The sequence below is a fragment of the Drosophila rhopaloa genome, unplaced genomic scaffold (assembly GCF_018152115.1).
Source record: "Drosophila rhopaloa isolate 14029-0021.01 unplaced genomic scaffold, ASM1815211v1 contig_115, whole genome shotgun sequence".
NCBI lineage: Eukaryota > Metazoa > Arthropoda > Insecta > Diptera > Drosophilidae > Drosophila > Drosophila rhopaloa.
In genome coordinates, this window is record NW_025334990.1 from 15,840,431 (window position 1) to 15,860,171 (window position 19,741).

The 19,741-nt window shown below is 45.4% G+C and overlaps 1 protein-coding gene across 6 annotated transcripts in view; it reads left to right on the forward strand.

Annotated features, from left to right (window-relative positions):
* Positions 1–16,987, forward strand: part of LOC108044822 (bromodomain adjacent to zinc finger domain protein 2B) — a 37,761-nt gene extending 20,774 nt beyond the window's left edge. The window contains exons 2-17 of one of the 6 annotated variants that reach the window (XM_017123968.2): positions 3,347–3,529; positions 3,593–3,838; positions 4,449–4,936; positions 4,997–5,616; positions 5,678–6,911; positions 6,971–7,243; positions 7,450–7,806; positions 7,868–7,933; positions 7,998–8,042; positions 8,482–8,523; positions 8,598–12,608; positions 13,674–14,206; positions 14,442–14,909; positions 14,995–15,631; positions 15,692–15,813; positions 15,882–16,987. In XM_017123968.2, the coding sequence (XP_016979457.1) occupies positions 3,403–3,529; positions 3,593–3,838; positions 4,449–4,936; positions 4,997–5,616; positions 5,678–6,911; positions 6,971–7,243; positions 7,450–7,806; positions 7,868–7,933; positions 7,998–8,042; positions 8,482–8,523; positions 8,598–12,608; positions 13,674–14,206; positions 14,442–14,909; positions 14,995–15,631; positions 15,692–15,813; positions 15,882–16,038 (9,426 nt within the window). In that variant the 5' untranslated portion in view covers positions 3,347–3,402 and the 3' untranslated portion in view covers positions 16,039–16,987. Of the gene's footprint in view, positions 1–3,346; positions 3,530–3,592; positions 3,839–4,448; positions 4,937–4,996; positions 5,617–5,677; positions 6,912–6,970; positions 7,244–7,449; positions 7,807–7,867; positions 7,934–7,997; positions 8,043–8,481; positions 8,524–8,597; positions 12,609–13,673; positions 14,207–14,441; positions 14,910–14,994; positions 15,632–15,691; positions 15,814–15,881 lie in introns of those variants that run through there. The other 5 variants (XM_017123970.2, XM_017123971.2, XM_017123969.2 and 2 more) reach the window with 5 other exon arrangements.
* The last annotated feature ends 2,754 nt before the right edge of the window (positions 16,988–19,741 follow it).

Sequence of the window (19,741 nt, forward strand, 5' to 3'; positions counted from 1 at the left end):
AGGCGCGCCAAAAATCTGAAAAGTCAATGGAAACTAAAACCCAGAGCAGTAATTGATTAATAAAAAAATGGAAAAAAAGAAGATGAACTGGAACTTGTTGCTGCAGCTGAAGTGGTTACTTTTTTGTTGTTGCTGCACTCGATCTGAAGGCGTTGCAGAAGCGTTGAAAGGGGAGAGGGGTTAAAGCACAGGGGATGGGGAAACGAGACTAAAGATCGCGCCAGACGATGACGCAGACTGCAGGCTTGCTGGACGCTGAAAAAAGTGGCCGGGGTATATGGCTTTTTGAGTCAATAACCTCACTCACTCTACAAGAAAGAAAACGAGTAAGAGTCAGAAGCACTCACGCCTCTCTTTCGCACACATTCCCACACTGGATGGGGCAAAAAAGCCGCCACCAACAATAGGGCAAAAAAGAACAAGAATCCAGAAGTAGAAGAATCCGCAGAAGTTAAGTCAGAAAGCCAGAAGAACCTATCTTGTACATAAAATCAAAAAACCCCTAGAATTCCGGAGCATGAGAAGCGATTCAAAAAAATACAACCAATCTTTTGTTTGTGATTGTGTGAAACTCAAAAATACTTAATATTAAACTTGACCTACAGCTCCAACAATTACTGCATTCTTAATTGAAAATATCTAGTAAAATAACCTGACTCATATTTGTTAATTACAGTTCAACTTTACTAAGTAACATTTCAAACTGCCAGATATAAAAAGACACAATTTTCAATGGCAAGGTGTTCTGATAAAAGATTATTGTTTAAAATTATAAGAACAATTTTTTTTTGTAGATTATTTTAAAGAAAAAAAAAACTCTTTTAGCTTTATAAATCCTTACCTTTTAGTTTACTAGTTATCTATTAGTTATTAAACTAACATTAAATTGGATTTTTAATCAATTGATTAGCTTTTCGAGCTTATTAAACAAAGAAAAAACAGACGTAAATTATTGTTTAACGACAAATCAAACGAATAGGCGGCGATATCTGAGTTTGTGTGGGTATTTAAGGTATAACATGGAGGCAAACACACACATGGGCACACAAATAAACCAAGAAAAAAGGCAGGGAAAAAATACAACAAATAAAAAAGAAATAGAGGCAACTCATGAGCGGTGGACAGACAGTCGGCCAATTGAGCTAGAGAGAGAAGATAATCAAGAGCAAACAACAATGGGTATTTCAGAGGGGTGGGTGATAAAGGGGATATGAAGGGGGTGGGGTGGGGTGGAGTGACGCCAGCACAATATGAGAAGAATTTCACATTTGTTCGCTGCTGTCACTCACAAATATTGATGTGAAAAGAGAGAGGTAGAGGGAGTGAGCAGAGACACAAACATACACAGTGCAAAAAGAAATAGAAACAACAAGAACAAGAACAACGCACACACCTTACCAATAGCCTGCGTCGACGTTGAATGCGCTGCCGCCCCGCGACGTCGGCAGAGGCAGCGAAGTGTGGCAGTGTCAAAGACAAATGCCCGAATCATATTGCTTACTCCCTTTCTCCACCTTTCACCCTCCCACTTGCGGTTTGGGTGAACCCAAAAGCAAAGCCCAAGTCGAAAAAAAGAAGAAGACAAAAGGCAAAGTTTTACAGTGCTACTTCCGATAAAGCCAATCTTACTTGAAAGTGCAAGTTAAGTGGGATTACAATTATTTAAGGTAGGAGACCATTCAGAAGCAATGTTTAAACTATAATTTGAATGTATTTACCTAGTCCATTACATACTATCTCAAAGATACCTATACAAGTTTGATTAGCTTATAAAATAATAGAGTAATTTTGAAGATAATAAAAGTCAATTTGTGTTTTAATCTTCTATTTAGTGAGATATATTGAACTTTGTTATAAACAATACATTTTCTTAATTACATTCCTTTTAATATTAGTCCCATAGCAAGTTTCACTGTATCAAGCCGCTAAGTCCGTTTGTTTTATTTTTTTCTTGTTATAAATTGGCAGCGCTCTTTCGCAGACTCCCCCCTCCCTGTCTCTCTTCGACTGCCACCCCATACCCTCTCCACTGTTAAGAGCGCACATCTGTCGCCTGCCGATGCGTAACAACAAAAAAACCAAAAGAAAGCATGAAAAAAAGAGTGCGCAATTACAGTTATTAGTATGCCACAGTGAGCCCCACCTTAGCGGGCTAAACGTTGGCTCATTAAAGTGATTAATACCGGTAGAACTAATAATAAGAAAAGTAATGACAAAAAGAAAAGTGCAATTATCAACCACTGTGCGTGGCAACAACAAAACGGAGTAGCGCCCTCTCTCTTCCGCCCGCGCTCTCCCTTTGCGTTCCATTTCCACTGGTCCGCCGCCGCTTGCGGTTCCACTGCTCTCCGCACTCTCCACACGCTCATTCGCCGCGAAATCACAAACACAGACGGACGCGTCGTTGAGCGGCGCTTGTAAATATTTTGTTAATTGTACATTTAAATCGAAATAAATCGCGCAAAATGCAAAAGCCAGTGTAAACAAATGCCATTAACTGCTGTCGCAGCACAAGTAATAAAAACAAAGGCAATTAACAGCCCAAAAAACAACAGCAGACAGCTTGTCTGTTAAATCTCCATAAGGAAAAAAAGCGAGAGAACTTTACAAATTTCATGAATGAATTGGCTTAAGTGGTGAAAAAACCCCCTACTTAAAAAAAAAAGTGCAAAATGCTGTGAACGGAATTTTTCTCTTTTTTCGCCTTGTGTATGCATTGCCTGCAGTCTACATGTGTGTGTGGGTGTCTCGGATTTTCCTTATATTATTTTTCTTCTTTTTTTGTGGCAGTGCTAAATGTTGCGCATGACTTGAAAAAGTTCAAGTTTTCTTCGCTTCGCAAGAGGGATTTTTTCTTTTATTGTTTAACAAAATGCAATTTTGTGCGTAAATTTCGAATTCGCCGGCGAGCTGCGCGATGAATTCGCCTCTCTGCCACCAAAGTGCAGGTGTATTAGTAAGAAGAGCAACTTCTGCTTCCGTTTTGTGCGTGTGTTTGTTTGTCTCTCTCACTGGCTTGTAGTTTTTTAGTTTTGTTTTGCTTTTCATATTTCGACCGATTCTGCTTTGTGCTCGAGTTTCGCCCAAGCGTAGCGGCATTGCCAACACAGAGAGTGGAGTAAAAGGCGAAGAGCGAAAGAAGTTAAAAATCGAAACCGATTGATGAATTGTATCTTTGGAATTGCAAGTGACTTTAATTACAATAAATCATAAATCAAACAAACAATAATTTGTTACTTTATTTTTAAATTTTTACCAGTAACATTGTTTTATTTTGAATTAATGAGCCATTTTTCAATTTAAAATAATCTCTTCAATAAATGTTTCTTAATTATTTTTTTTGCAGACTCCTAACGCATGTTACGCACAACTGTTTGTCCTAAAAACTAGGAGATTTTGAACATGAACAAAAATGCCGGCGATGGCAGCGATGGCAAAAACTCAAATAAAAACTCAAATGCGGGAGGGGGTGCTGGAGCCGGGGGGCCACATGACCCCACCGGCCTTCTAGATGCAGCTTCCCTATTTGGTAAGTCATTAAATAATACGGTATTTTAATGTGATTTTAATTGATATTTTCTCCTGTTTTAAGCTTACTGGGGACGTGATCCAACTGGAGCGGCAGCTGCAGCAGCCTCCAATCCACTGTTCAACTCGCAGTTTAATGCCGCCGCTGCTGCAGGATTGGGTTTATTGCCTCAAGCCGGAGGCGCTTCTGCCAATGACCGTTATTCGATGGCCGCTGCAGCCGCGGCGGCGGCGGGCGCCCATCATCACCAGAACACGATGGCAGTGGCCGCTTCCCAGGCCGCCAGTTTGGCCGGTTTGCATCCAGCAAGTGAGTAAAATGTCGGCACATTCCGTATTTTAGTAGTGCGCCCCAAGATGCTGAAATTACGATATAAATTAGCGACTGCTTTGGCGCAGAGCGTTAAAGCGCGGTCGTCCCATGAATCATCATAAAAATACACGCGAGTTCGATTTTCGCTTGGTTGCAAAAAAAACTTGTTATCTAAAAATTAGTTCATGTAATTTATATGGAGTTATAACAGCAAATGTCTTGTTTATCGTGCAAAGCATTTGAAGAAAACACTCCTAGAGCATTACGTTCAGTAGCTGGCTGTTAGCTTTACACTGGCCTTACCGCTTTTCCCTGAGCAGGGCAGTGAAAAATGGTTAGCACAAATATTTTGATATATTTCTTAATTTTTTTTCCACATAGCAAGTAAATGAAATTACTTTTTAAAAGTAAATATAGTTGATAAAAGTAGTTATGTAGTTATTGAAATGCTTATTAAAAACAAGACGACTCTGCGATCTATGAATATTTCTTTAAACTTTTAATTAAAAATAGATGAAACCTTAATTCAATTATGCGTCAAGTCGCTGAAAGATTAATTAATAATAATACAAACCCTTTTCCAACTTTCTTTTTAATCCATTTACAGGCTGGTGGTCGATGGCCCAGCTAGCTGCCCAGGACTATTTTAGTCGCCTGCAGGCCTCGGGTCTCTCGCCTTTTCCCCATCCCGATCTGGCGGCTGCCTTTGGACCAGCTGGAATGGGAATGGGTGGTGGTGGTGGAGGTGGGGGTGCCGGGGGCGGAGGAGCAGGTGTACTCGGACAAGGTGGCGGCGGAGGAAATGGTGGAGGAAGTGGCAATGGTGGCTCGTCATCCAGTTCCTCGGGCAGCAAGTCGAACAAGTCGCGAAAGGAGAAGCGAGCTGCCCAGCAGCAACAACAGCAACAGCAGAGCCTGGCCAATAGCCTGAATGCGGCAGCAGCGGCGGCAGCAGCAGCAGCGGCCAATAATCCTGCAGCGGCGCTGGCCAGTATGCACGGATTTGGAGTGGGAGTGCCGGGAACCAGCATTCCGTCGGTAAGCACTGGAAGCGGTTCGATATCCACCAACAGCGGAGGTCACGGGGGTTACAAGGTGAGATATACTACCATAATTACTAATGTAATCAATATAACTAAGACATTTATCTCATAGAGCACGGCCAGCGCCTATGGAAAACCGTCGACCATGACGAGTAGCAGCATGGCAAGCAATCCTGGCTCTGCCTACGATCCGGTGACCCTGCACAAGGAGCTCCTGGCCATGCAGGCCGTGGCAGCCGCCGCTTCAGGCTCGGGGTCAAGTGGTTCGTCCGGCAAAAAGTCCAGTGGAGGAGGTTCTTCCTCCTCGATGCATGGCCATGGTTTGGGAATGGGCAGCGGCGGTGGCCTGATGTCCAGTGGCAAGGCATCGACCAGTGTGAGCGCCAGCAATTCATCGTTGGGAGGTATGCATCCCAGTCTGGCTAGCAGCAATCCGCTGATGTCGCCACACGCGGGATTAGGCTCCTCGTCTTCTTCATCCGGCAAGGACCGGGACAAGAACAATCCCTCGCTGAACGCCCTTAATTCGCTGTCGCAGTTTGGAGCTTTGGGAATGACGCCACAGCAGAGCATGCAGGCGGCAATGAATGCGTTTGCGGCTAGCACAGGTGTATCACCATCCGCCACGGTCACCTCCTCGCCGCATCACTCCTCCCAGCAGCAGCAAATGGGCGGTAACACTTCAACGTCGGGATCCGGGGGCAAGTCCAACGCCAAGGATTACATGATGGGGTAAAAGAGATTTAATAGTTCAAATATATTTACAAAAACTAAATATATTATCCCTTAACAGCACTGGTAGTGAGCACCCTTCCCTGCTCGGAGTTCGTTTACCACCGGACACGGAGATTATCAAGTACACGTCCTCGATTGTGGGACCCAAAATACCTGGTACTACCTCGCGCGGTCGCAAAAAGACAATTTCCGAAACAGAACAGCAAACAACACAACAACAACAGAAACAACACCAAGCAGAACAACACCTACTCCAACAACAGCAACAAGCACAAGCACAAAAAGAGCTGGACAGCACCACAAATGCCATTTCCTCTCTGCTTGCATTTCCAGGGCTCAGTCCCGCGAAACGGGCCAGACTCGAAATGGAGTACGCGGCAATGGCGGCGGCCGCCCAGCATCAACATCAGCAGGCCCAACAGCAACACCAGGCGCAGCAGCAACTTCACGGTATGTTGGGGGCAGCCGGAATCCCAGGAATGGCTGGTCTGGTCGGCCTGCCGGGCATGAGCGGTAATCCCCTCGATCAGTTGACTGTAAGCAAGGCCAGCTCCTCGTCGGCGGCCACGACCAGCACCAGTTCCTCCTCGGCAGGAAGCAACCTGCTCAACCAGAGCTCCAGTGATCGCGTCGAGGTGATCAAACTGCCACCAACTATCACTTCCAACGGGGCCTACAACCTCTCGAGCAAGGGAAAAGAGGTGCACGACCTCACCACCGATCTGGCGCCCACTTCGGGAGGTGTGAATCTCAGCCTGAAGGCTAATGCCAACGCCTTGACACCCAGCGGAGCAGTTGGCTCAGCCTCGAATCCCATCACCATCGATGACTTTGATGCGCCACTTAATCTTTCCATGAAACCCTCGGATAAGAGCAACACTAGTTCCTCAACTCCGGCAGGAGGAGCCTCCTCCTCTTCTAGTGCAGCGTTGGCAGGGCTGGCCAGCGAATATCAGGCAGGCGCCAGTGGCCAAGGCGGGAATAGCCTGCAGAGCTTGAGTTCTATAACGGCTGCCTTGGGAGGAGCTGGAGGTATGCCAGGTGGCTCCATCTCGGGCAGTGGAGGAACGTCTCCGGCTCCAGCAGGAGCTGGCACAGGAGCCACTGGTGGCTCGGGATCTGGTTCCGGAGGAGGATCGTCATCTTACAAGGAGGGAAGACCTCGCAACCTTGGACGCGGTGTATCAAAGCCCAAGAAGAACACGGTGGCTTCGCTGCTGGCTCAATCCCGAGCTGTGGGCCTCAAACCCATGCTGGCAACCCAACAACTGCTTCAACAGGGTGCTGATATCGTAAGTTAATAGAGAAGTGACCAATAAAACTAGTTTTAATTCTTAACTCAATTTTCCAGGAGAAAATACGCTTGGCGTTGAGTGAGGCGAATGCCCACATGGAGACCTCCACGGATTCGGAGAGTGTGGCGGCCGAAAGTGGTCTCTCCGAATCGGAGAGTGAGGATGCCAATATCCTTAATGTGGCAGAGCTAAGGGTGCCACTGGAATTGGGCTGGAAGCGGGAGACCGTGATCCGTGGCCTGACCAAGCAGGGTCAGATCCGTGGCGAGGTCACCTATTATGCACCGGGCAGCACGGCGCCTTTGAAAAGCAACGGACAGGTTTTTGCTGTGAGTTTGTAGGGCGACTTTTTTGAATATTGTAACTCCTGAAACACAGAAACGATAAAAACAAAAACAAGAAATTAATAATCGGAGTTTAAAACCTTTTTTTTTAATTTAAACCTTAACCAAACAATTTAAAAATTGGCAACGATTGAAAACACATTCATTAAGCAATCATCGAGAACCCATCTAATTTGTTTAACTTTCCACAGATCCTGGAGCAGCAGCCATCGAATCTTAGTCGTGAGAACTTTAGTTTCTCCGCGCGAGCCATTGTTGGTTCATTCCTGCAGCCTGCACCTCCGCCGTATGCCAACGACGGCGAGTACATTCGGATGACGGACGAGGATGTGGCCAAGCGGCTAGAGGATCTGAAGGTTTTTACCCGCCAGACACTTAATGTGGAGCAGCGCATCGAGATTGCCAAGCAGCAACAGGCCATGCGTGATGCAAAAAAGCTACAGAAGGAGGAGTTGGCCAGAAATAAGGAGAAGGCGCGCCAGGAGAAGAACTCCAAGTTGGAGCAGCAGCGCAAGGACAAGGAGCTCAAGAACCAGCAAGCCGTCGAAGTAATTTAGAAAGTTAAACTCTTATGAAGCTTATCTTCTTATGCAAAAAACTATTTTTTAGGAGCGCAAAAAGCGTCAGGAGGAGCTAGATCGCCTTAAGCAAGAGGAGCTGCTGAAAAAGCAACAGGTCAGTCGAGTTCACTTCTGGTTGTCCACAATCAGTGCATAATTTGTGTTTTATTTTGCAATAGGAGAAAGAGAAGCGTCGTCAAGAGGCCATTTTAGCCAAGGAACAGGTACATAACGCCTTACCTTCTGTCCAGTTATTGATCCTATTCCGTTCCATATCCGTTTAAAATTGGGGTAGAAAATAGTATATCCTTGTTGAGGGGGCTTTCCGAATTTTTCTTAGTTTCTGGCCCCGCTATCCTATATTGTTGTGAAGAAATTTAAAGATACATCTTAGTATACTGATACAAGGCAGGTAATTTGGGCTGTTTAAAAAGGAATTTTCTAAATTTTGTATCTAAATTAATGGTTCTCAAAAATATGTTCATTGTTTCGTTCTAACTATATTCCTCATCATAGTTTGAGGGATTTTTTATGCTGTTTCGCTGATTTATTTATGTTTGCATTCATACTAGGGGTCATCAAAGCCCAACATTGCCTTCTTGGTATCAGTGAAACATTTTCATTTTATTAACATCAACCTTTTGCTTTATAAATTTAACTTAGGAACTGCAGAAGCAGAAAGAAATGCTGTTGGCTGCCGAAATGGTAAGAAAACTAGGAATAAAATTTTATAGAGTGTACCAAACTCATTGAAATTCGTTTTTTTTTTTTTCAAAAAGGAACGGGAGCGTCGTCGTCAGCACATGAGTCTCATCCGAATGCTAGAACTGCGGCGCAAATTTGAAGATCGCGAAAAGAAGAAGCACCAGCTGGTGCTGGATCGATTGCTTCTCCGTGAGCGTCGCATGGCGGAGCGGAAACGAGATGCAGAGATCCTGCAGTTGATTCGAAGACCCAACGAGGACTCGGAAATGCCGCAAGAATTGGACATCCCAGAGCTGGACAGGATTGCGGGCAACCGTCTGCCCGGCCAGGCGATGGCCGATTTGCTAATGGTCTTCGAATTCCTGCACAACTTCGGGGAGACTCTGGGCTTCGACATGGAGTCGCTGCCCTCGTTGCAGAATCTTCACGATGCTCTAATCAGCGATAGCAGTGCGGATGCTGAAGAGGAACTGCTGTCGGTAATGACGCATCTATTGGTTTGTGCCATTGAGGACCCGGGAGTTCCAAATCCCGGTCGCCACACCACTTTGCTGGGACAATCACTTCGCAATGCTGACATAACCAACTCGAATGTGTCGGAGATCCTGAGGATCTATCTGTATGCCACGGCCACAGGTGAAGTGCGCCAAATGCACGGCATTATTGTGGATCGCGAGCGGGAGAGGAGAGTGCCCGATCATCATCAACTAGATGCCGATTCCGCCACTCACTCGCATTCAGCGAAGAACCAGGAGTACTACAAGCTCCTTCACGAGAACGACACCTGGAAGCTGTCGCACTCGCTGAAGGATCGCCCCTTCGTGGCGTTGAATCCCACCCGGAAAGCCCAAATGCTCGCCCACCTTTGCAATGATCTGCTGATGAACAAGGCGGTGCTTCGCCAGATTGATGGCAGCCTGGAGACCTGCGCCCAGATGCGCAAGGAGAAGTACATGACGGACATGAAGGTGCGCAAGTACAAGGCACTCCACATGCGCAAGGCTCGCATTGAGGCCTATGAACGAGCCCAAGCGGAACGTGAGGCAGCGATGCAGGCGTTGATGGCGCAGCAGAAGCTGGATGCAGAGCGACTAAAGGCGGAGGAGGAAGCCAAGGCCGCGGCAGCCGAGGAAGCAGCAGCTGCAGCAGAAACAGATGGAGAGGCGACCAAGGGCGGCTCATCCAATGGCGAGAAGCCCGAAGAGGAGGATCAGGACGAGCAGGCGGTCACCAAGGAACCCCAGCAGCAGCAGCCTATGGAGGTGGATGGCGTGGTCGATGAGGAATCCCTCGTGAGCCCGGCCAAAAGCATCATCCAAGCGGACAACAGTCTCACGCCCAACAAACTGGATATGGCTACGCCCACCTATCAAATTAATGGATCCAGCACACCAACAACAAGTGGAACTGGAGGAGAGATGAATGCCCTGCTGCAGGCCAAGAAAAGCGGAGCACGCAATTCGATTAACGATGAACACCATCAAGATGTTAGCATTATCGACGATGATCTCTCCGACTTGGATTCGGAGATCACGAATGTCGAGGAGGACGAGGACAATCGCTTGAGTGCCGATGAGTTGCAGAAGAAGCTGGACAAAATTGTGCGAGCTTCGCTTAACTGCAAAGAGGCGCTGGAGAAGAGCACCAATCAGCTGAGAGCCGCCTGCTTTGGACAGGATCGCTTCTGGCGTCGCTACTGGAAGTTGCCCAAGGCGGGTGGTATCTTCATTGAAGCTCTTGAGTCGGCCCAGAATGATATTTGCGGTTATCATGAGGCATTGGAGGGCATGGATGACAAAAAGGATGCAGTTGGCGAGAAGGAGAGCTCACAGAAAGAGAAATCAGGAGTGGAGGAGTCCACTGAACAACCCATGGAGGTGGATGAATCTCTCACCCAAGTGGAAGATGGAGTTTCAGCTCAGAGTGTAGAGCCGACTGAAACTAATCAACAAAATGCCCATCAAGAAGAGGATGATGACGATGATGATGTGACAGAAATCAACAAGGTAGAACCGGAGATTGTTGACCTGGGCGATGATGATGATGATGCAGCACCGCCACTGCCCAAAGTAGAACCTCCCAGACCCGAGATCAAGGTTAAATCAGAGATGGAGCTAATGGGTCCGCCGCCCACGACGATGATAGCCACCAAGACGGACTTTGAGGCGGAGATCAAGATACCCGCCATGCCCGGCATCTTGATGCCGCCTACCCTCAACAATAATAACAACAGCAATAACAATAACAACAACAATGGAAGCGACAACTGTGATAAGTTGGAAACTGGCTTGAATCTGGGATTAGGACAGCAGCAACAGCCGCAGCAAAACTTTAATCAAGCAGTGATCAAGATGGAGGACATGAAGAAGGAGGATGACTGCATCATAGTCTCCACCTCCAGTGGTGACGATACGCCCAAGTGGTTCTCCATTGTCCGCCGCGAAGTGCCGCTGATCAGTGAACTGCCAGCGGAGGAGGGCGGCGTGGTGGGCCAGGAACTGCAAAACAGCTTTGCGAACCACAACTGCTCTGCCCAACTGCAGCTGCAGGGTCATCCCTGGGATCTTATCAACAACATGCAGTACTACTCGATTCCCATGGACGAATGCAAAGTGGACACCAGCAAACTGGGCAACGAGTGCATCTTCTCGCTTAGCGGCCTCGATGAAAAACAAATGCTGGCCAAGGTGGAGGAGTACAAGGCCCACAAGGTGGAGTCAAAAAACGGTCTGGGCTCTCCTCATCGCCACCATGAGACTGAAGATGATGAGGAGCAGGCCAAGCTGAAGTTGGATAAGGTGACCGACACCGAAATGGAAACGGATGCAGATGAGCTGGCTCGCAAGGAGAAGTTTTTTCGCTTGCGCTCTGATGCGCCCCCGGATACGGGAGGAGGGGCCAACGAGGGAGCCGATGTGAAGCCGAAGATTGAATTGCGTTTGGATGAGGCGCTCTCGCAGGCATATTACCACAATATAGCCAATATGTCACTGAGCAGTGTGCAAACTTATATACCCATCGACATACCGCTGCCTCTTTCCATGACCCCCGATGAGCATCGTCTGCTGGAGCAGGTCAAGTTGGCTGGTTTTCCTGAACGAGTTCATGGTGTTTATGTGCCCCGCAGACAGCGATACGGCTGGTGGCAATTGGACGACGAACAGAAGTTGCGACAGCTGCTCAAAACCCTTAATCCATCCGGCTTAAGGGAACGTGAACTGCAGGAGAATCTCCAGCGATTCCTTGGTTTGGAACAACCCTTGGGTGTAAGTTATCAGATGAAATCTGACACCGAGTTTGCGGAGGAATTTCTAATGCCGGACAAGAAGGGCGATTGGAATCCCAAGGTGGCAAAACGGGTGGAACTGGCCCTCATCGAGCAATTGGAATCACTGGAGGACAAGGTGGCCAGTGCTTCCATGCAATTGAAGAACTGGCAATTGCCCAACCGAGTGGAGAGTGAACTAACTTTGGACTCGCAGGAGGATGTCAGCGAAGAGGATTTCGTGAGCATTATACCCATGATTCGGGAGAGGATTATCGATTTGGAGGCCAATATCGAACGGCGTTACTTAAAGCCTCCGTTGGGCTCTCAGACAGGCGATGCCCATTTGGCGGTGATTGCCCAGAACCAGCATACTACAACCCAGACGCAGAATTCCGCATCTGCGGCAGCATATCTCCTGCAGATGCAACAGCAGCAGCAGCAACAGTTGGCCCAACAGCAGCAGCAACAGGGATCGGGAACGGGCAATAGCCTGAATCCCTCATCCTTCAATGAACGCACAATGGCTCTGGCTGCAGCAGCAGCATCGTCGGGAACAGGAACCGCAGCTGCAGGAGGCAACGCGGCACCCGGAGGAGGAGTAACCCCCTGTGAATCCGGCAGTGGAGAACCGAACTCCGGCAATGCATCACCGGCAAGCAATTGTGACAGCGATCGGGATGAGAAGGTGGAGCACATTCCCAAAGGATTGGTTCAGTGGCGCGATGCAGTTTCCCGATCGCACACCACCGCCCAGTTGGCCATGGCCCTGTACGTCCTGGAATCCTGCGTGGCCTGGGACAAAAGCATTATGAAAGCGGTAAGACCAGGAGAGATTTGGAATCCTTTGGAATCCTTTGAAATCCCCAGAAATAAAACCGAAAACCTGCTTGGCACCCGTCCCTTTTTTTTTGTGGTCCATTCATTGTTGTTTTGGCTGCACACACAATCTAACACCCACCAATTACACCCTCACATATTTATACACACAGGCATTGCATAATCATTTTAAATTTAACATACTAACCGTACTCACCACAACTGAAACCAAAGCGTTAAAAAAAGGGAGAGTTGAAATCACGATTGTTATTAATATTTTGTTAAACCAACCAACCTCAAAATGCTTTGTAACTATTATGTAAAAGGAATATCTATTTATTTATTTATATTCTTTTCGGCTGTTCAAAACAATATATTTTGAGATTCAACTTTTTCAGTTCAACAAAATGTTAAACTGTTTTTTAAATTTTAATTATTTGAACTAGTTTTTGTAATGTTCTCATTTAAACAATTTTTAGACTTGCTTTCTAATACTTTAATTATTTTGAGGCTTAGATGTAGTTGTTTTTTTCGTACAAAATGTTTATTAAAAAGTAGAAATTGAATGAATTTTGAATCGTATGTAATGTTTGAAGGCATATACAACATAGTTTAAAATATTTTCAAATAGATTTTTAAGTAGCAATCGTGATCGCGCCCTTTTTTTGTTTTGCTTTGTAGCTAATTAGTTTTTAAAGCCCCTCTGCATCTCAAAAAAAACTGGAAGTTGCCTGTGAAATTAATTTAAATTTTGTTCGTTTCTTCTTCCGATTTTATTTTTCTTTCTTAACTGTCTCTTGCTGAATGTTTGACTTGTTTGTTGCTTGTGGTGTTTTATGGTGTTCTGGTTAAAAAAATATACAAAAATTTAACGCTCTTGTACTCACACACACACATACATAATCCACACCCACATTCCTCACACACACATATACATGAATGCTTTTGTTGCCCGTTACCGTTTACCGATAACCGTTAAACCCCTTCCAAAAAAAATCCACCAAACCCACCACGACTGATTTCCCCACCCCTCAAAACGAGCCGTTTCGAACTGCCATCCGAAAAGTATGCAACAAAAAACAAGTCCAGCAGGAAGAAGAGCAGCTCCAAAAAGCAGGCGACACCCGTAAACAAAAAGCAGCAAAAGAAGAAAAAGGAGCAGCAATTGACCACCAATGGAAAAAAGAAAGAAACCCCAACCAAAAAGCAAGAGAACAAAGCACCGCTGAGCATCAAAATCAACCTCAAGGCTCTGGCGCAAAATGGACAGGACTCACAGCAACAAACCCAAACAACAAAAGCCCTTATCCAAACCATGTCCAAATCCAAATCCCTATCCCCATCCTCCACTTCAAACACAAGCGACTCCGACTCGGACTTTGGCAAACGGACGACGAAGAAGAGTGGCGGCGGCGGCAAACGTAGACGCTCCTCGGCCAACAATACAAACTCTAGCAAATATTCCAATTCCTTCCAGAATTGCCAGTTCTGCACGTCCGGCGAAAACGAGGACAAGTTGCTACTGTGCGACGGCTGCGACAAGGGCTATCACACCTATTGCTTCAAGCCCAAGATGGACAACATTCCCGATGGCGATTGGTGAGTACCTGTACCAGTCCCCTCAATCTCTCTATACATCCTCATTCCTCACATGTCACATGTCATAGACTCTAAAAAGAAAAACACATTAATCCGCGTTGTCTTGTTAAGCGTTGATCGTTAACCGTTGAGAAAAACTGTGGCACTGTTACTCTCTGTTCCCAAAACGATAACCTGAAAATTGAACTCTACCTTGGTCTACAATTGGTTAATCTTCCACATCTCCTCTTTGCAGGTACTGCTACGAGTGCGTGAACAAGGCCACCAATGAGCGCAAGTGCATCGTTTGCGGCGGCCATCGTCCCTCGCCGGTGGGCAAGATGATCTACTGCGACTTGTGTCCACGTGCCTACCATGCCGACTGCTATATTCCCCCGCTGCTGAAGGTGCCGCGTGGCAAGTGGTACTGCCATGGCTGCATCTCCCGGGCGCCTCCGCCCAAGAAACGCAGTGCTGGCGGAACGGCCAGCAGCAGCAGCAAATCCAGGCGGGACAGGGAACGGGACTCGGGCGGCTCAGCCAAGCGGCGCAGCGACAGCAGCAAGACACCACATCAGAGCATGGAGCACATACAGCAGCAGCAGCAACAGCAGATTCCACTGGCAGGCGGGGACACCCACCATCATCATCATCATCAGCAGCCGCCGTCGCTGAACTCCTCGCACGATGAGTCGATGAATTCGCTGCCGGCGGCGCCTCTGAGGTGAGTGTGGGGGCCTGAGGGCGGCTGAGGGGGCGGCGGAGATCACGGTCCGGGTTCCAGTTTATAATGCCTCTGCTCTCTGCAGTCCGGCGCACTCGGTTGCTTCGGCCACGACCTACGATGACCAGCATCATGCCAACAACTCGGTCGACGGCAGCAGCCGCTTCCAAGCGCATCTCATCCCCCCGCCCAATAATGGCACGGCGGCGCTGCTGGAAGATGTGTCAGCCAATGCCAGTGTGATGCCCAGCAGTTATCCGGCTTATCCGCCAGTTGCGGCGGGCAATTTCTCGGCTGGATTGATTAACCCGGTGCCGGTGCCGGTTCCGGTGCCACCAGCGATGCAGTTCGCCAATGTGGTCGCCATGTCACCACGGGCCGTCACGCCCACCCGCACCCGAACGCCCACACCGACGCCGGCGCCCACTCCGCCACCACCGCCGCCGACACCGCTGCTCATGCAGGCCTCGCCCACAGCCGCCCTCCACGTAACCGCCTGCCAGTCGCCGCCCCAACAGCATCCGCATCCGCTGATGACCATGCCCTCGCCACCGGCCATCGGAGTGGGAACGGGAACCAACCAAATGTCGCCACCACCCATTAACATACATGCCATTCAGGAGGCCAAGGAGAAGCTGAAGCAGGAGAAGAAGGAAAAGCACGCCACCAAAAAGCTCATGAAGGAGCTGGCCGTCTGCAAGACGCTATTAGGGGAAATGGAGGTGAGCATAGATTACTGAACCTTTAATAGGTAGCTATATATTGTTTCTCTATTCTCGCAGCTCCATGAGGACTCGTGGCCATTTCTATTGCCAGTAAACACCAAGCAGTTTCCCACATATCGCAAAATAATCAAATCGCCCATGGACTTGTCCACGATCAAAAAGAAACTGCTGGATTTGACGTGAGTACATCAGCTAAAATATATAAAAACCTATATATAACTGACAAATTGTACCCCTATTTAAATAGCTATAAAACCCGTGAGGACTTTTGCGTGGATGTGCGTCAGATCTTCGATAACTGTGAGATGTTTAACGAGGACGACTCGCCCGTTGGCAAAGCGGGGCACGGCATGCGCAAGTTCTTTGAGTCGCGTTGGGGCGAGCTGACCGACAAACACTCCTGATCCTGCACCACCATCGGCCCGCCACAGATCCAAATGGCTACCACCAACAGCAGCATAGCCACCGGCACCACAACTACCACCATCACCACCACCAACAACATGGCCGGCACAGCCACACATCCCATTGAGATGGTCACTCTGATTGCCACATCGCAAGAGGAGGACGAAGGAGCCGTGGAGACGACAACAGCATTAACTGAAGCAGCACAATTTTGGTCAAGAGATTAGAGTAGATTAAGCAGAGATTGTACATAATTAGGGTGGATAGAGACGGTTAGTTATAGTCTAGAAGCGCAGCATACACACATTAATATATATTTATATATAGTAGATATATAAACATACACGCGAGAGTATTCAACGTCCTACGTCGGTCAAGACCTTTGAAAGAGGTATCTTTGATTAAATTAAATCATCAGCCAAGGCGAACAACATCAACAAGTATGCAAGTGAAAAATTGTATTTAGTTTTTTAAGCATCCAAGGGCGCAAAAACAGCAGCAGTATAAACACTTACTATTAGCCGACATAAATTAGCAGTTAAAAATCGTATCGATTAAGAAGCCATCTACAGTAGGCGCCCGACAGAATGAACGCTGGCAAATGACAAATGAACACGTACAAAAACTGTCTACCAATTTCCGATCCGATTCGATCGATCGATCCATCGTTTGAACAGTATTTTGTGCACAAAGCTGCGTTGCTTTGTTTTCTACACTTATAATTCTAACTCTAATTTTAACGATTATTTTTAAAGCACCAACGAAGCGCTCATTTAAGTTTTAAAGTGTATTTTGTACTTATAGCAACTCCAACATCTGTATTTAAACGTATATTAACTAAAGCTAACAATTGCCCAGGCAAAATGCGAACAATTATACTCAAAAGGCGGTGCGAGGATGATTTGTAAATGTAAATGAAAGCAAATTAAAATTAAATGTATTAAATTATTTATTCTGTGTAAATTTTCCACACTGTAGTTGGTATTTTGAATCGTAACTTTTGGTAAATTGCAAATACAACTCAAAATCAAATCGAAATTGAAAATAAATTTAAATTTAATAATCGAAAAAAAAAACAAAACGAAGCGAAGCCATGGAAGAGAGAGGAGTGAAGTGAAGTAAGGTGGACATATCCTAGCGGGATCTAAGCGCAACTCCAGGACAGTATTAGAGGCAGTAGGATACGGAAAGCGAAGCATCTGACATTTCAGCTGTATATAGGAGATTACTCGCATACAAAACTCAAGCCGATGCAAGCAATACAGATTAGCCTATACAGACGGTGAAATTGTTGGGGGAATTACAAATGTTACATATACATTACTATATACACAGAATAACAATTAGCAAAGCAATGATATTTACACGAACTACATTTTTGAATAAATCGAAACTCATTTGCAGTGCAGCACAATAATTGAATGAAATTAAAAACAGAAACATAGAAACGAGGAACGATTTTAGAGGGAGCGAAGGCGGCCTGTCAATAGTTTTTGCAACAAGACGATAATAATTTAGAACACCAGACCAGAACTACCTACCTACAACTCACAGATAACAAAATAGCCAGCCGAACACAGAATTAGTTAAACGAGAGCATGTATTTTTTAGCACAGCCATTATAGTTTGTAAAGAGTTCAATATTAAAGTATATTATTTGGATCCGTGTTTACCAGACGACAGAGAGTGAGAAGTGACAGAAGGATGCATTCGCAATGAGTTGCTTGTGTAAATAGGATGCGAAAAAGCCCCTGACGAATCCATGCATGTACATTGTATATAAGATATAGATACGCATTAAGGCATTAGCTCCAAGTCCACTACCCTTCCCCGCATTACCGATCTGGTACGAGCATGTTATTGGCATTCATACAGTTGTGTCACTTCACTATGCAATAATTGAACAGCAAACAGCAAATATTTGCCCCGTTTGAAATGGCAATTACAATTGCAATTGCCCAAAATCGAAAATCGAAATTGCATGGGGACGATTCTGGAAGCTCCCCGCCATAACATTAACTGCATACATAATGGAATCTTGATTTGTATTTATGTGTGTTCGTGGTGATACAACAGATATATATACACATATAGAAATATATATATTTTAAAATTATATGTACCCAATCTATGCATATGTGAACATAACTTACTCATTAAAAAATATTAAACGATGGATATACTCGATAACCAAGCATCCATATTATGATTGTGAGGGGATAGCCGCCAGCTATAACCACATATGCTAAAACAAAACAAAACAAAACAAATACAGAAAAATTAAAAAAAAATTAATACATTTTGGTGGGGCATTTTCGACATTTGTGCACAAGGAAAATATAAGTAAATCATATAAAACTTAAAAAATAAAGAAGTATTTAATGGGGATGGCATAGATTTGTTTATTGGTAAGTAATATAAATCCTTTAAATCCTTGTATACTTTGGAGTAAGGGACTATTTTTTATTATACAAAAAAAAAATTGAGTCGTTGAGAAGATTTCAATGCTTATAAAAGGAATAAACACATTATAGTGCTTTTGTTTTTGGTAGACGGATTATTTAATAATGAAATCTCAAAATCTTATAGTTTTGGAAACGCTAATTCAATAATCGTATATATTATGATTTTCTTCTTATATGTAAATCATATACATTTTACTAAAACCTTACTGTTTTTTTAATGACCAAAATGACCAAGAAGCTGAGTGCAAGACACGTTCCATCGACAGCTGACTGAGCCGTTTCCGATTCGATCTGACCAATCCACATCATGAACACATGTTAACCACAAGCTTTTGAGTCTGGCCATTGGATTGAGTTTACCGTTCCATTAAAGCCATGCTTCGTTGGCTTTGACAGGCCACAATCATACAAATTAAACGGGCAGAAAACGGAACAATCTGCATTTTGAAAGCGCATTAAAAACTCACCGCAACTGTCGGATCGGCGGAGATCTTTCAAAGGCGGTCTTTTACGATCATTTTTTTTATTTTCCCATCCAATTCAGGCTTTAAAATCAATCGAGCAACAGCATAAATCATTTCCTTTGTTACTTGTGCAAAATTTGAATTGCTGACAGATTGGCAAGCATTTTTAGGGGCCCCTGTTTTACTGAGAAATCTTTCGGAAGCATAAAAATCAAATTTTGTTGTGGGAACTGCGGTAAGCTGAGGTGTTAATATCTGATTTTCTGATTTTAATCCCCAGCAATCAGCGTCCGAAAGCATGACAAAAGATGTGCTTAACTTTTTTCCAGCCTCGATCTCTGTTCGCCAGTATTGACAGTTGGAAACTCGAAACGCTTTAAAAATCGCTGATTTATGTAATTATTCGCGGCGACAAGAATTTCGTGCGCAGCCCAGCACTGAAAAAAATAAAAAAAAAACCCAAAAGTGGAAAGGGACAACTGCAGAGGAGGACCATGACTGGAGATTGGGTCCGCAGCTCCAGCCACATTATCAAAACATCATGGAAGATGACCAAATTAACTGGGACCCAACCGAAGAAGACAGACTGCAGAGCCACACTGCGAGGAAAGCTTTATCGATGTACTATTCTCAAAATGTGAATTAATTTTTTACATATGATTTAAAATGGTTGTTTTTATTGAGTTGATTTACATTTAAATCAATAGGCCAAGCGATTCTCAGAATTTCTTAAACTATCATTATCCCTATTTAAATAGGAATAATATACTTTC